The sequence below is a fragment of the Palaemon carinicauda genome, chromosome 22 (genome assembly GCF_036898095.1).
Source record: "Palaemon carinicauda isolate YSFRI2023 chromosome 22, ASM3689809v2, whole genome shotgun sequence".
NCBI lineage: Eukaryota > Metazoa > Arthropoda > Malacostraca > Decapoda > Palaemonidae > Palaemon > Palaemon carinicauda.
Genome location: NC_090746.1, coordinates 46,850,526 through 46,865,693, shown reverse-complemented (window position 1 = coordinate 46,865,693; position 15,168 = coordinate 46,850,526). Strand labels below are relative to the sequence as shown.

At 37.5% G+C, this 15,168-nt stretch overlaps 1 protein-coding gene across 1 annotated transcript in view; it reads right to left on the bottom strand.

Annotated features, from left to right (window-relative positions):
• The window catches only part of LOC137616420 (midasin), an 814,866-nt gene that overhangs the window by 235,441 nt on the left and 564,257 nt on the right, over positions 1-15,168 (bottom strand). Inside the window, exons 21-23 of the mRNA XM_068346159.1 lie at positions 3,807-3,935; positions 3,423-3,573; positions 2,540-2,664 (exon numbers count right to left, since the gene is read on the bottom strand). Coding sequence (XP_068202260.1) covers positions 2,540-2,664; positions 3,423-3,573; positions 3,807-3,935 — 405 coding nt within the window. The remainder of the gene's footprint in view (positions 1-2,539; positions 2,665-3,422; positions 3,574-3,806; positions 3,936-15,168) is intronic.

Here is a 15,168-nt window from a genome sequence, read left to right as displayed (position 1 = left end):
ATGATTTTATTTATATTCTATTTGTGCATTGAAGAGAGGTTAGCAGACTCTTAAGGTGAGTTCTCCTCGTGTAGATTCAAGTAGATTATGTAAGTTACGTAAGACTTTCATTGTATTCTTTATTCGAGTTAGTATATGTAAATTTACGTTATTTTTAAAAACTAACTTTTTATTTCATGTAATTTTGTTACGAAGCTTACGTAGCCTGTTTGAGTGTTATGTGATCATACATGACAGGAACGAGGGCTTTAAGTAAAGTTCTTTTATATTTTATGAGGAATTGTGTCATGTTTGTGAAAGAATACGCAGTGTACCAGGTGCTTTGGAAATTCTGTAATATGTGCTTTGTAAATTTAGTGGAGAACCTAGTGATGGGATGTTATCTTTATTTTATTTCGGGGAAAAAGGGTGGGCAGAGCTAATTGACTGAGAGAGCTGTCTGGCGTGGCGTAAGTATACGTTCGAGAGAATTATACTTGGTAACTCTGACGCCTTTAGACCAGCCCCCCACGCTTACAAGTTCGTTGGGATGTTTCTGGAAGACGCTAGGTATTATATATAAGGCAACCCCCCATGTTAGAGAGTCAAATAGAGATTTCCAGCCTTAAGTTCGCCATCTCCCCTCTCACTTACTCAAGCCCGCAGCTCTGAGTATTGTTTTAAAAGTGTTCAGTAACTATAGTGTGTCCTCTCCAAAGTGATTTTGTGGCCCCGCATATATTGTGTGTGGTGAGTACTTATAAAAATTCTCTTAAGAGTTTTATAAAAGGCCCTGTAGGAAGGTTAGGTATTTGTATTGTGATCTGGTTATCTATTTTCATTAGGTTTAAAACTTGAATATTATTCAGATTTAATTTCAAGTGAAAAAAGTGATTGTATAATTTTCATAAGTGTTATTTCTTTTCTTAGTCTAAGGTTTATTCAGATATAATAGTTCAATTCAAGTTAAAATAAAGTTTTCAGATTGTAACATTTTTGTCTTAATCTAACTTAATATTTCGAGTGATTGTATTTGTTATTATGTAAATTCTTTTCCAAAGTGTTGTAATTTATATAGAATATATTTATTTTTGTAAAGAGGGTATTACTCCTATCACCAGTGTTTAGAATAGAATATGCTCGTATACAGTTAAAGAGCCGTAGTAGGTCATAAAAAATTCTGAAGAGTAATTACACAGTTTAGTTTTGAGTGTACTTAAGAGACCTTTGGATATTCAGTGTTTTATATATTGCTGTCTGGGAGTTATTTAACTGTCTCAGAATTTGTGTATTAATATTTTAAAGTGTAACAGTTTTAATGTAAAAGCAAACAAGTGAGTTTGGAATTCGAGAGGCTGATTAACTTGCCAGTCGTAGTTTATATTATATTATATGTTTGGTTCCCAGTCATGAACCATAGTATAATATATTTTTTGATGTCCAGACCCGGCAGCCATAATCATATATTTTTGTAGCCCAGTCCCGGGATCCAACATCATAAAATATGAAAAAATTTTTGTTATAAAAAAAATAAAAAGATAGGGAATTTTATATCGTATAATTTGTACATTTACTTTTCAAAAGTAAAAAACTGACACATGAAAAATAGTCACCTCTGAAAGTGAGACACATTGATCATCATCTACTAACAAGGACAGCATCATCAACATACTCTAGGTCAGCTAATTTCCTATTACCAACCGAGTCCAATCCTTCTTCACCATCCCCAATTGTGTTATGCATTATGAAATCCATGAGGAGGATAAACAACATAGGTGACAACACATTCCCTTGGAGTGCTCCATTGTTCACTGGAAATTCATTTGATAGGACTCCGCTAACATCAACTTTGCACTTGCTATGCTCATGAACAGACTTAATCAAATTTATATATTTAAAAGGCACTCCATAATAACGCAGGCCTCTCCACAAAATTGGCTGGTGCAAACTATCAGACTCTCATAGTCCACAAATGCCATTAAAAGTGGATTTCTATATTTTACATATTGTTGTACCACATCAATGAAAGTATAAAAGAAATCATAATGCTAAGAAAATTTCCAATCGGAAACTTTTTGTATATTCTCTTTCCGATGAATTTTAAATGAATAAAATTGGTCAAGAAACAAGGGAGTACTGTAGTATGAGTTTGAAGTGACCTCAAAATAACATTGTTTTAATGGGTCTTAGTCATGTCCCTTAAAGTATATTAGCACATTTTCTACCTCCACAACATCAAAATGTTTAGTGCACTTATTTCCTTAAACCATGTATGCAAGAAAAGATCATGTAAAGAATTCCTGCAGTCTTCTAGAAGAAAAATATGTTGATACTCTGATGAGTAACAGAAGTAACCAACCACCATGGAGTATCAGAATGAAAAAAAAAATATGTACACTGAATACAGCTATTAAGTTCTTTCAAAATCACTTGGTTATGAATGTTCCTTCTATTATATATTTATCAATATTGATGAGAATATTAATAATATAGTATTTCGAGAATATTAATAATATAGTATTTCTTACATACAAAAAAATTTAAAAATAATAATGCCCACCTTTTTTATTGAGTAACTGACATCAATAGGTGGCTTTTTTAAAATCAGTGAATCTAAAAGCTCGATCAAAATATCACACTGATTATAAAAATGAGCTAATTCTTCAGTTGTTGTCCTTACAGTCTCTGAAATCAGATAAAAGAGCAAATGAAAATATAATGTCCTAGGAAAAACTTTTCTAAAAGATCTACAACCATGATGAATCATTAGGAAATGTACATGCATGCAAAAAATGAGGTCAATCATAGATTATTATTGCTACAAAGACAGAAAAGGGCAAGTACAGAACAGATGAGAGAATAAGCTGATAAAAAAAGTGTGATGTGGAGTGGCTCGATTATTACATGGGTGTAGATAAGGTAAAAATAGATGTAACGGCAATCACTTGGAAAACAACAATAATCTCCCATAAATTGCCTAAACTAGCGTGTTGTGATTAGGAACAGAGGAGAGGGTTGAAAGGGTTGAATCTGTGTGTGCATATGTGAACATCTAAATATTCACCCGTTATTTAGACGAGTCACATACACCACTGTATTTACTGAATGTAATTTGTGCTCTATTAAACATGTTTATATGTTAATCTGAAATAATTTATTCCAAATTCAACAGGTCTTAGGGTCTATATGGAAGGTTACAGACGTAGACTTGGATATGAATGTAATGGGACTGCAGGAAGGTGTTCAAAGTTGACGATACCATCAAGTTCATTAGCAATTTGTACTTTGTCTTCCTAGTTTTGATTACCTTTAATAAGATTAAAAAAGTACCGGAATTAGTTGTATTTCATATAAATATATACACAGAGATGTATGACTTCAAGATTTCCTTTTATTTGAAATGTACCATTAAGATAAAAAACCAATTACTAAAAGCAACTTACTAGAGTTATAAGCAGCTATAAGCCGATCCCATATGTTTAAAATTTCATTAGCTAATGCAAAATTTCCCTGCAATAGGTGTTTGCGTAATGACAACCAAACGTAAGTGCCTGCATTATTCACAGCTTCTCCCAATTCACGGCCAAAATCAACCTGTTTTAATAAATAAAATTGTTCTAATACAGAATGCATTCAACTTATCACTTATTCAGTTAAAAATTAGGAATAATAAATATGTCTACTAAAATTGAGAACATAAAATTCTTTCTTAAATTCTACTAATAGCAAGGTAGAGTAATTTTCATTATGAAAACTTTCAAAAAAACAAAAACGGCATGTTTGTAATCATTACTGGGGACTATGGTTTTTCATGTTGGTTAACCTACTTGTTGAAATCCTCCAAGAAGTTCTGTAACATCCATATCAGAATTGACCGTGAAGGTCAAAAGGCGTTTATTAAGTACACTGGCTAGAAGCTTTACAACAGACGTCTTACCAACACCGGAGTCACCAACCTAAAAGATGTAAAAAATAAATAAATACTCATACATGAATTGAAGGGCAAAAGTTATGAATAAACCATACTAACCAAGATAATAACCCAACTTATGTCTTAATTTTATTTCATTTATGACTTTTTAATAATGAACAAAATATTATTGTCTACATTTAAGACGTAATAATGAAAATAAAAAGGAAGTCTAATGTATGAATAAAGAAAAAAAAAATAAATATCAACAGTGTACAAGCTATGGCCAGATAACACTTTCCTAGGAAAAACCAGAAAATAACATATAAGAATTCTTTAGGTAGTTGTCAACTTACGACCGAAATAGGCACTGAGAAAAGACTCATAACTCAATCTGGACGTATGTCAAACTTGAAAGTGAAGTTTCCGTAGACATTTTGCTGTTTCATGATACTGTAATCATCTTTGTCTTATTTCATCAATATTTTCTTCGCATATATCATTATTCCATTTTCTTAGTTCATAGCATATAAAATGCTATACCTGTATCAAAGCATTTTTGTTTTCTATTTTTCTTTTAATTTTGGAAGCATTTGAACAATCAAGTACTTAATTTCTATCAGGAAATGCGCACACAACGATTAACAAGGCGTATCGTTTATATAATTTCTTAAGTTATTCGAAATGTCTTCATGATGAATATTACATCAGCACCAATATGTTATAGTATATCATAATTTTCATACAGTTCGATTATAGCCCTTATTATTAATCATACAAATAATTTCTCTCTTTCTGTGTGTGTTTACGTAGTTCATTTTTAAAGCTTCATACAGTAATTTATTTTTAGTTTATCATTAAGTCTTTCCATTTCTTTAGACGCCATTGTGTTTAATTGTGATATATTAAAATATGTTTGCTTTCTATTTTTCAATTTCAATAATCAGGAACTACTTTTGTTTTCCTTCTAGTAGTCATCAGCTAATCTCAATGCAATAGTATTCCAATTATGCACACACAATAAATAACAAGGAGTATCATTTATATAATTTCTTGACTTAAAAATCTTCATAAAGAATATAACAGAACTAATATGTTATAGGATATCATAGTTTTCATATGGCTTGTTTAAAGTCATTATCATTAGTTATCCTATGAGCGCTCTCTCTCCCTCTCTCTCTCTCTCTCTCTCTCTCTCTCTCTCTCTCTCTCTCTCTCTCTCTCTCTCTCTCTCTCGGGTTGTCCATTTTTAGTAGTTCATTATCAATCATCATATTACTTTGGATACTTTTATGTTTGTGCTTTTTCGAAGCCTTTGTATATTCTATTTTTAAATTTCTGGAGCAGTTACCAAATTTTTTTCTGTTTACGTCTGGTTGTGATCATCTGATCTCAAGGTCCTGCTATTGTATGAAAAAAATATTTTCATAAAATAAATTTTTGAATATACTTACCCGCTGGTTATATAATGGCTAAAGTCTCCTGACGCCCTGGCAAAATTTTAAATCTCGCGCTATCGTATATATACCAGGTGTACACCAGCGCCCTCGCGGTACCACAGGTGGAACTACACCCACAAGCCTCAGATCTTCCATGCCTCGTAGCGATACCACAGGTAGTCTCTAGAGGGGAGGAGGGCGGGTATGAAATTTATATAACCAGCGGCTAAGTATATCAAAAAATTTATTTTATTATGAAAATATCATTTTTAAATATAAAACTTACCCGCTGGTTATATAATGGCTGATTGACACCCCTTGGTGGCGGGTCAGAGACAGCTAAATATTTGAAAATTCACTTAAGCACTACACAAATAACTTAAGAGGTTCTCACCTGATAAGGAAGCTGACAGCAATGATACTCTGCCTCATTTCGTTCGCTATCCTTAGGAGATCCAGTGATCCACTCAAGGCTGATGATCTCAAGGAGCTGTCAAACAGTACAACCACCTATAACATGACAGGACCTCAACTAATACCCTTGTTCCGGGCGTACTCTAGGAACAAATTGACCACCTGACCAAATCAAAGATTGCGGAATACTGACGACCAGTCTCCACACACACAACCATAAATTACGAGTTCCAAGAGATAGAAAAGCGGTATTAGGAAAAGGGAACGTAGTGGTAGATCATTCACCTACTATCGCATTCGCTGCTACGAATGGAGCCAACGTATAACAGTCCTCATAGAGTATGAACATGTTTCAAATAATGAGATGGGAATACTGACTTACTCCTCCAAAAGGTCGTATCCATCAAACTTTGCAGAGAACGATTCTGTTAAAAAGCTACTGAAGTCGCTACCGCTCTGACTTCATGTGTCTTTACTTTAAGAAGCCTCTGGTCTGCCTCATTACACTGGGCGTGAGCTTCTCGAATTAACAGTCTAATGAAAAATGATAAGGCATTCTTTGACATGGGCAGTGAGGGTTTTAGAACTGCACACCACAGAGCGTCTGAGTCGCCTCTCAGATTCTTCGTTCTGTCCACATATAACTGCAATGCTCTTACTGGACAGAGCACTTCTCCAACTCATCTCCACCAAATCATAAAGGTTAGGGATCTCGAAGGATTTGGGCCATGGCCGAGTCGGATTTTCATTCTTGGCCAAAAACCCTAGTTGTAAAGAACAAATAGCTTTTCCATCCCGAAAACCAATGTTCCTGCTTAAAGCGTGCACTTCACTTACTCTTTTAGCAGTGGCTAAGCTAACCAGAAGCAAAGTTTTTAAACTTAAATCCTTAAAAGAAGCAGAGTGCAAAGGCTCAAACCTGTCACTCATGAGAAATTTAAGCACCACATCCAAATTCCAGGCAAGAGGAGCTGATTGAATTTTCTTGGTGGTATCAAAAGATCAAAGTCAGTCCTGCAGATCCTTATTGTTGGAAAGATCTAAGTTCCTGTGCCTAAAGACTGTCACCAACATGCTCCTGTAACCTTTAATTGTAGATGACGAGAAGTAGTGTTCATTTCCAAGATCTATGAAGAAATCCGCTATCTGGGTTAGAGAGGTACTGGATGAAGAAATAGCGTTAGCCCTTCACCATTCTCTGAACACCTCCCACTTGGACTGATACACCTTAATGGTGGAAGACCTCCTTGCTCTCGCAATAGCCTTGGCTGCCTTCTTCGAAAATCCTCTAGCTCTAGCGAGTTTTTCGATAGTCTGAAGGCAGTCAGACGTAGAGCTCGGAGGTTTAGATGGTTTCGAGCCAAGTGAGGTTGTCTGAGAAGATCTGGTCTTAAGGGAAGGCTTCTCTGGACATCTACCATCCATTCCAGTACCTCTGGAAACCAACTTCTTGACGCCCAGAACGGAGCTATCAGCGTCATCTTGGTTTCTTTGTGAGATACGAACTTCTGTATCACTTTGTAGAGAATCTTGAATGGGGGAAAAGCATAAACCTCCACGTGCGACCAATTTATTAGAAAGGAGTCTATGTGGAAGGCTTCGGGATTTGGTACTGGTGAGCAGTAACACTCCAGTCTCTTTGTCTTTGCGGTTGCAAAGAGATCCACGAGAGGACGACTCCATAAACGCCACAGACTTTTGCAGACGTCTCGGTGTAAAATCCATTCTGTGGGTAGAATCTGACCCCTCCTGCTGAGTCTGTCTGCGCTCACATTGTTGACTCCCTGAATAAACCGAGTCAAGAGAGTTACTTTCCTTTCCTCTGCCCATATGAGAAGAGGTCTTGCTATCTCGTACAAAGTCCACGAGTGGGTCCCACTTTGTTTTGTTATGTAGGCCAGAGCAGTAGTGCTGTCCGCATTGATTTGGACTACTTTGCCCCTGGTATGCTTTTCGAAGCCTTTGAGGGCCAGATGAATTGCCAAAAGCTCCTTTTGATTTATGTGGAGAGATGTTTACTCCACTGTCCAAGCTCCCGAGAGTTCCTTCTTCCCCAGTGTTGCCCCCCACCCCGAGTTTGAGGCGTCGGAACACAACACGAGGTCTGGGCTCTTCTGATGTAAAGACAAGCCTTCCTTCAATGTGTTCGTTGTTCCACCACTGAAGATGAGACTTGATGGAGTTCGTGATGGGAACTGTTTCTCTGTCGAGACTGTCCCCTTTCTTCCGATGATGATTGAGATGAAACTGAAGGGGACGCAAATGCAACCTCCCTAGAGTCACGAACTTCTCTAATGATGAGTGTCCCCAGAAGGCTCATCCACTCCCTTACGGAACTGAGTTCTTTCTTCAGAAAAGCTTGGACCTTTTGGAGAGCTGACTGTATTCTCACAGGCGACGGAAAAGGCCAAAAACTCCGACTGTGAATCTCCATCCCCAAATAAAGAATCTCCTGGGATGGAGTCAGTTGCGATTTTTTCAAACTCACCAGGAGGCCCAGTTCCTTGGTTAATTCCAGAGTTATTCTTAGGTCCTTCAAACAACAATCGGCTGAGGAGGCTCTTATCAGCCAATGGTCCAGGTACAGGGAGGCCCTGATCCCCCTCGAATGCAGCATGCTTGCTACATTCAGCACGATCTTTGTAAACAATAGAGGGGGTGTGCAGAGTCCGAAACAAAGAGCCCGGAATTGGAAGACCTTGTTCCCGTCCATGAACCTCAGATAACATCTGCAGCTGGGATGTATTGGCATATGGAAATAGGCGTCTTGGAGGTCTATCGAAACCATCCAATCGTCCCTCCTTACTGCTGCAAGAACCGTCTTCTGAGTCTCCATTGTAAACGACGTATTCTGGACGTAACCATTTAGAACACTTACGTCCAGAACCGGTCTCCACTCCCCCGAACTCTTGGGGACTAAGAAAAGTCGGTTGTAAAACCCTGGAGATGTTACATCCTGCACTTCCTCTATTAATTGCTTTTCTAATAATTGAGACATCTGAAGCCGCATGGCTTGCTTCTTCGGACCCTCCCTGTATTTGGGCGAAAGATCCACCGGATTTGTTACTAATGGAGGAATCGATAAGAAAGGGATTTTGTAACCCTCCCTTAACACTTGAATGGACCAGGGGTTCCTTCATATTGGATACCCTCGTACTTAAGGCTCCCAAAGACCAGTCAGGAAATTCAGCACTTCAAAGGCCCTAACCAAACCCTTAAGTAAATGGTCGAACTCTGCCATTGACCACCATACCTTTGTTTTCCTTAAGGCCAGACGACGAGACGAATCCACCAAACTCAAGAAATCCCCCTGGCCCGAAGAAGGAAATCCCAAGCCCAGTACTTTTCCAGTCTTGTACCACACACTGGATTTAGAGGCCAATCTTGCCGGAGGAAAAGCAAAGGCCAATTTGCCAATAGCTCTCTCCTTGTCCATCCAGGAACCCATTAACTTTAAGGCCCGTTTAGAAGAACGTGAAAGCACCATCTTAGTATAAACAGGCACTTTGGTTGCTTTACCTAAGATAAATTCTGATGGAGGAGAACGAGGGGCCACAGGGGTAAAAAGTTCAGGAAAAACCTCCGTAAGAATTAACATAAACTTTCTAAGATCAACAGCATGTTGATGATGTTTATCTTCTTCATGATCAGAAACTTCCTCTAAAGGTTCGTCCACATCGGACTTTTCTTCAAGTTCATCTTCTGGCAGTGCAGCAACTGTTGCAGCCTGAACTGAAGGAACAAAGTCTGAATGAGACTGATTGCCAAAATCCCTAATTGCATCCAACCGAAGAGGAGAGGTAGAGGTCGACTGATGCGTGACTTGGACAGGTTGATGCTCGACGTCAATGGTTAACTGCCGAGAATAGTCGCGTGGACGCTTGGCGTCCGCTTGCTGTGGACGCCGACTCTCAATGCCGTCATAAATAGACTGACGATGGTCGTCTCGTGGACGCTAGGCTTTTGACGCTGATGCTTCATAGCGTCGAAAGTTGACTACTGAGAGTCGTCACGGCGATGCATTGCATCCACTTGCCAACGCCGGCGTTCATCATCACGTTCGGAAGTTGATATTTGTTTAGCAACAACTCTCTGACGTGACTCATCTATATCAACCTGCTGCTGAGCACTGCAAATGGGAGACCGCCTGTGAGATAACTCGTCAACATTATAGAGAACACAGGCCGCCTGTGCGACAACTGGTCCGACGTCTGACGCCCAATCGCACTGCCAACAGCCGGTTGATAAGACTCCATGAACGACGAGAGCTGTTGTTTCATGTCTAAAAGCATCGACCACTCAAGATCATTCGTTCGTACATTCGATTCCTTACTCAAAGGAATATCAACATCATTATCACCACGCTTTTCGGGTGACGAAAGCCAGTTAGAAGGCAGTGGTGGTGCATGAATAGTAACATCGGCCAAAGATACAAATTCTGAATTGGATTGTATATTCACTACACGAGCACCATGATCTGAGCGTTTCACAGGCGTACAAGCATCGGGAGAACGGAAACATTCAGGCGAATCCCACGTACTACATCCTGGACGCGCAGGCGATTCTGGACGCTGAATGACCGCATAAGATCTCTTAAGTGGTCTGGACGCACGACACCAGATTTCACTACCCGAACCTTCATCGGAGGAAGGGGAAAACATACCAACCTCAACTTTCCTACGATGAGGGTGAACGACCTGTGCTACGGAAGCAGGAACGTTCGGGGGAACGTCTGCACGATTGATGAAGCTTCTCGTTCCCTTCGGCCGTCTGACTTTACTTCTCTCATGGGTTCGAGAGCTCGAAAGAGGTCGTAGGCTGGGCGAACGACAAGATCGTGCAGACGTACCCTCCGCAACACTGAATACATTCGAGACACTTTCCACATTTCCGATAGAATCACGATTTTTCTGTACCTTTAATTCAGCAAAAATCTTATTTCTATCTACCGCTAATGACTCAACTTTCTCACCGAGAGCCAGAATAGCGGTAAACATGTCTTTAAGAGAAGGATCCTTCGGTTGTTGATCTACCACTACGGAGGAAGGATCATAAGAATTAGATAGGCTACATCCACAGATCATGACGAACTACGCCTAACCCTGTCCCTCTCTAGTTTTTCAACATAACGTTCATATGTTACCCATTCAGATTCCGTCAATGAAAAACATTCATTACATCTATCATCAAAAGTACAAGGTTCCCCCTACATTTAACACAAATACTGTGTGGATCAATAGAACCCTTAGGGAGTCGAGCACGAGACCCTTCACTAACACACTTACGAATAACAGGGGAGGGGTCGGCCATATTGAATGGTAAAGAGAAAGACCGACAATCAAAAAACAAAGGTTAAATTAATAAAAATAACCCCGAACCAAAAGATTTCAAGATTAAACGAAAAGGAGAACAAATAAACGATAGCCCAAACTCAAAAAAGGTTGTACATCACCAAATACGACCAAACAGAGTAAAACAGCGAGAGCGAATTTTCTATATGCAGCCAGCGGAGTGGCAGAAGATGATCTGAGGCTTATGGGTGTAGTTCCACCTGTGGTACCGCGAGGGCACTGATGTACACCTGGTATATATACGATAGTGTGAGATTTAAAATTCTGCCAGGGCGTCAGGAGACTTTAGTCATTATATAACCAGCGGGTAAGTTTTATATTTAAAATATGTACATATGAATAACAAGGTGTATCATTTATTTAATTTTTTAACTTACTCAAAATGTCTTCGTAATGAATATTACATATGCATCAATGTGATGGGATATCATAGTTCTCATACAGTTCATTATCATTTATTACTTTATCAATATTACTTGCTAAACTACAACCCTAGTTGGAAAAGCAGTATGCTATATGCCCTAGGGCTCCAACAGGGAAAATAGCCCAGTGAAGAAAGCAAAGAAGGAAACTACAAGAGCAATAAGTAACAATTAAAATAAAATAATTTGAGAACAGTAACATTGAAAAAAAATTTCATATATAAACTATAAACACTTTAAAAAAAAGTTAGAAAAATAAGATAGAAAAGTGTGCCTGTGTGAACCCTCAAGCCAGAGAACTCAACCCTAAGACAGTGAAAGACCATTGTAAAGAGGCTATGGCACTATCCATGACCAGAGAACAATGGTTTAATTTTTGAGTGTCCTTCTCCTGGAAGAGCTGCTTACTGCAGCCAAAGAGTCCCCCCTCCCCACCAAAAGGAAAACTGTCCCTAAAATATGACATCGCAGTAGTCAACCCCTGGAGTGATGAAGAATTGTTTTGTAATCTCAGTGTTGTCAGGTGTATGAGGACAGAGGGGAATATATAAAGAATAGGACCTAATATCTCTCTCTTTCTCTCTCTGTTGTATTTTAATTTATATTTCAATGTAAAATCTTCACATTTCTTTAACCCTGGACAGGTATGATGGGTCGTACGCAACCCCTACAGCATGTTCAAAACCTGTTTTTCCCCCATAAATCATCAGCTGTCTCGAATATGGAAGTGATCGACCTGCAAGGGGTGACTAGTCTACATGCCATTGTCTGCTTTAGGACTGATTTTCGTCTAACTTCCCTCCTTCCCCGTTTTTTTACCCACCCAGGGGTCGACCTCGACCCTGAAATACCTTTATAGGGGTAAGTGATCAAACAGCAAAGTTATTACATAATTATAAATTGTCGAACAGTGTTGATACTTGTTTGGTTCTTTATAGTTGGAAAGTGTGGGTGGATGGTGTGTCTTCCACTTGCATGACATTGCTTTGGCTTAGATGCCATATATTGCCATGAGGTCCATTTTCCCCCAAATGCTAATTTCTGAATTTTTTTTATTTTTTGCAAATTTCTGATTTTTTTCTATTTATTTTGAATTTATCTTCAATAATGGCCAGCAGGCAGTATTCCCTCGGCATGGATGTCATCAACACACTTCTAATGGAGTTAAAAAGAGATGTTGATGATAATATGGAGCTTGCAACCTCATGTGTTTGATATTTATTTCTCTGATAATATCTCCTTCGTATTTGTCAATATTTTTCTTATGTGTATTAGGTACTTGAAATTGATTTATATAGTGTTTTATTATTATTATTACTATTATTATTATCATCATCATTATTATTATAGATCATAGTTTATGTATATATAATAATTTGATATTTTATTTTACTTTTTATTGGTCAGCAGTTTCTTATTTTGATTTCATTTTACTTTGATTGGCTACCGATTTGCTATTTGATATCCTTTTACTTTTATTAGTTACTAATTCTATTTTCTCTTGCTGTAAGTATGGTATCAATTTTGTGTTGGTCACATCAAGCTTCCTGAAAGGACTCACTGTCATAGCTGCCCACCTAAGACTGACCACCTGACAAACACCACTTGTTTGAGGAGCAGGAAGCCTGTTTGTTTATAGCTTCAAACTGTCTTGTATCTGAACTGTACCTGATAGTTATAGCTAGGTTAAATCATGAAACTTTCTTTTTTTACTACTTTACTACATGTTTGTATAAATACGGAAATTTTAATCTTTACAAAATAGATATCACCCATTTATCTAAAATTTATTTCAAAGAATTTAAATTTTATATGATAAAAATAATTGTCAAACATCCAGAAAGCCATCATATCAGTTTTATTCCAATCCACTAATAATTAGATAAATAAATAACACCTTGAAATTTACATACCCATTCTTCATTTCAAGTGGTAGATTGGGCTGTAAGAGTTGTTGCGGTCTGCGGCCATTTTGTTGACATACCCGAAAGGTAAGTTGGCATATCTCTATATATTCTTGTTCTGTATAGAATTAGTGATATTTTGGTATATTTTAATGCATAAATATCATATTTTATAGGAGATACAATGATTTTCATAAGAAATTTACATTATGAAACTAGGCCGTCAACAAATGACCTTTAGATTTCGCCCCTGATATAACAGGAAATTACATCTTAGTGCACATTTTATTATGTATTTCTGTTCTAGGATAATATGAGTTTATTCTATAAAGAAATTAGCCTCTTCCTATTTCATTTAGGTACCAGAAAAAATTAGTGAAACTTGGACTAGTTTTTTAGCCAAAAAAAACATTACCTTTTATTTTTCATTTCAGATCTTGACTTCTATGGGTCCAACTCATTTCCAGCAATTACACACTGTTGCTTTGCCATCTAAGAAGGTGTCCCTAAAGGGATTTATGTGTATATGTATATTTCTATTTTTTGTGAATATTTACGTCGTCTTTTTTTTGTATACTTAAATTTTTAATATATAAAATCATACATACGTAGCAAAGCAGGAAAACAATCGAGAGAGAGAGAGAGAGAGAGAGAGAGAGAGAGAGAGAGAGAGAGAGAGAGAGAGAGAGAGAGAGAGAGAGAGAGAGAGAGAGAGAGAGTTGTTTTACGTACAGTACGTAAATGTAAATTCTAAACAAAAAAGTAGCCCCATTCCATATAAAATAGGTTATTACAAATATTTTATTTTATCATATTACAGTAGTCTGTATAATACTGTAAAGTTCAGTACAGTATGTTGTTGTTAGTCGTGGCGATGAAATTCTCACGAAACAAAAACACGCTGATTCATTCTCTCTCTCTCTCTCTCTCTCTCTCTTCGTGTTATACAATACTTACATATAGATGAAGAAACTAAAATTAGTTTTCTTAGTGTCAATTAAATACGTAACGAAAAAATTATGCCGAGTTTACATCCATTTCAATCGTTGCTAAAAATACGGCATCCGATTTCATCAGCAAACCACTATTTTTTGGGAAACATCATTTTATTCTAGAAAATTGCTACTCTTTAAATAGTTAATTGCACATTAAGAAAGCGTGTACTTTTGTTTTTAAATTTCGGGTGTGTTTTAAAAATTGAGTATTGTTGACTTCTTTTTGTTTTACTTTTGGCTGTGATCAGATCAGCTGACGTCTAGCTGCCGCTCTTGAGAGCGTACGAATACACTAACAAAGTATCGTTTATACCATTTCTTAACTTATTCAAACCGTCTATACAGTTGATATTACATAAGCACCAATGTGTTATAACCTATCAAATTTTTTTGTTTATTACATTTAAAACAACACACACTCACTCTCTCTCTCTCTCTCTCTCTCTCTCTCTCTCTCTCTCTCTCTGTGGGCTACTTTTCACTACCTCCCATTCCTTACCTCTCTCTATCTCTCTAACAAATGATATCTTTGTTGCTCCTCAAAGTTTCATTTATATTGAAAATCAATCATGATTCAATTTTCCTTACTTTCTCCAATCTCGCACCATCGGTCACATCGCGGTATTTTCGAAATTTCCGGAAAATCCGCGATATATGTACATACATGCGTTATGAAAAAAATCCGCGAAGTGGTGAATCAGCGATAGTCGAACCACGAAGTAGCGAGGGATCACTGTACTGATAAATATCTTAT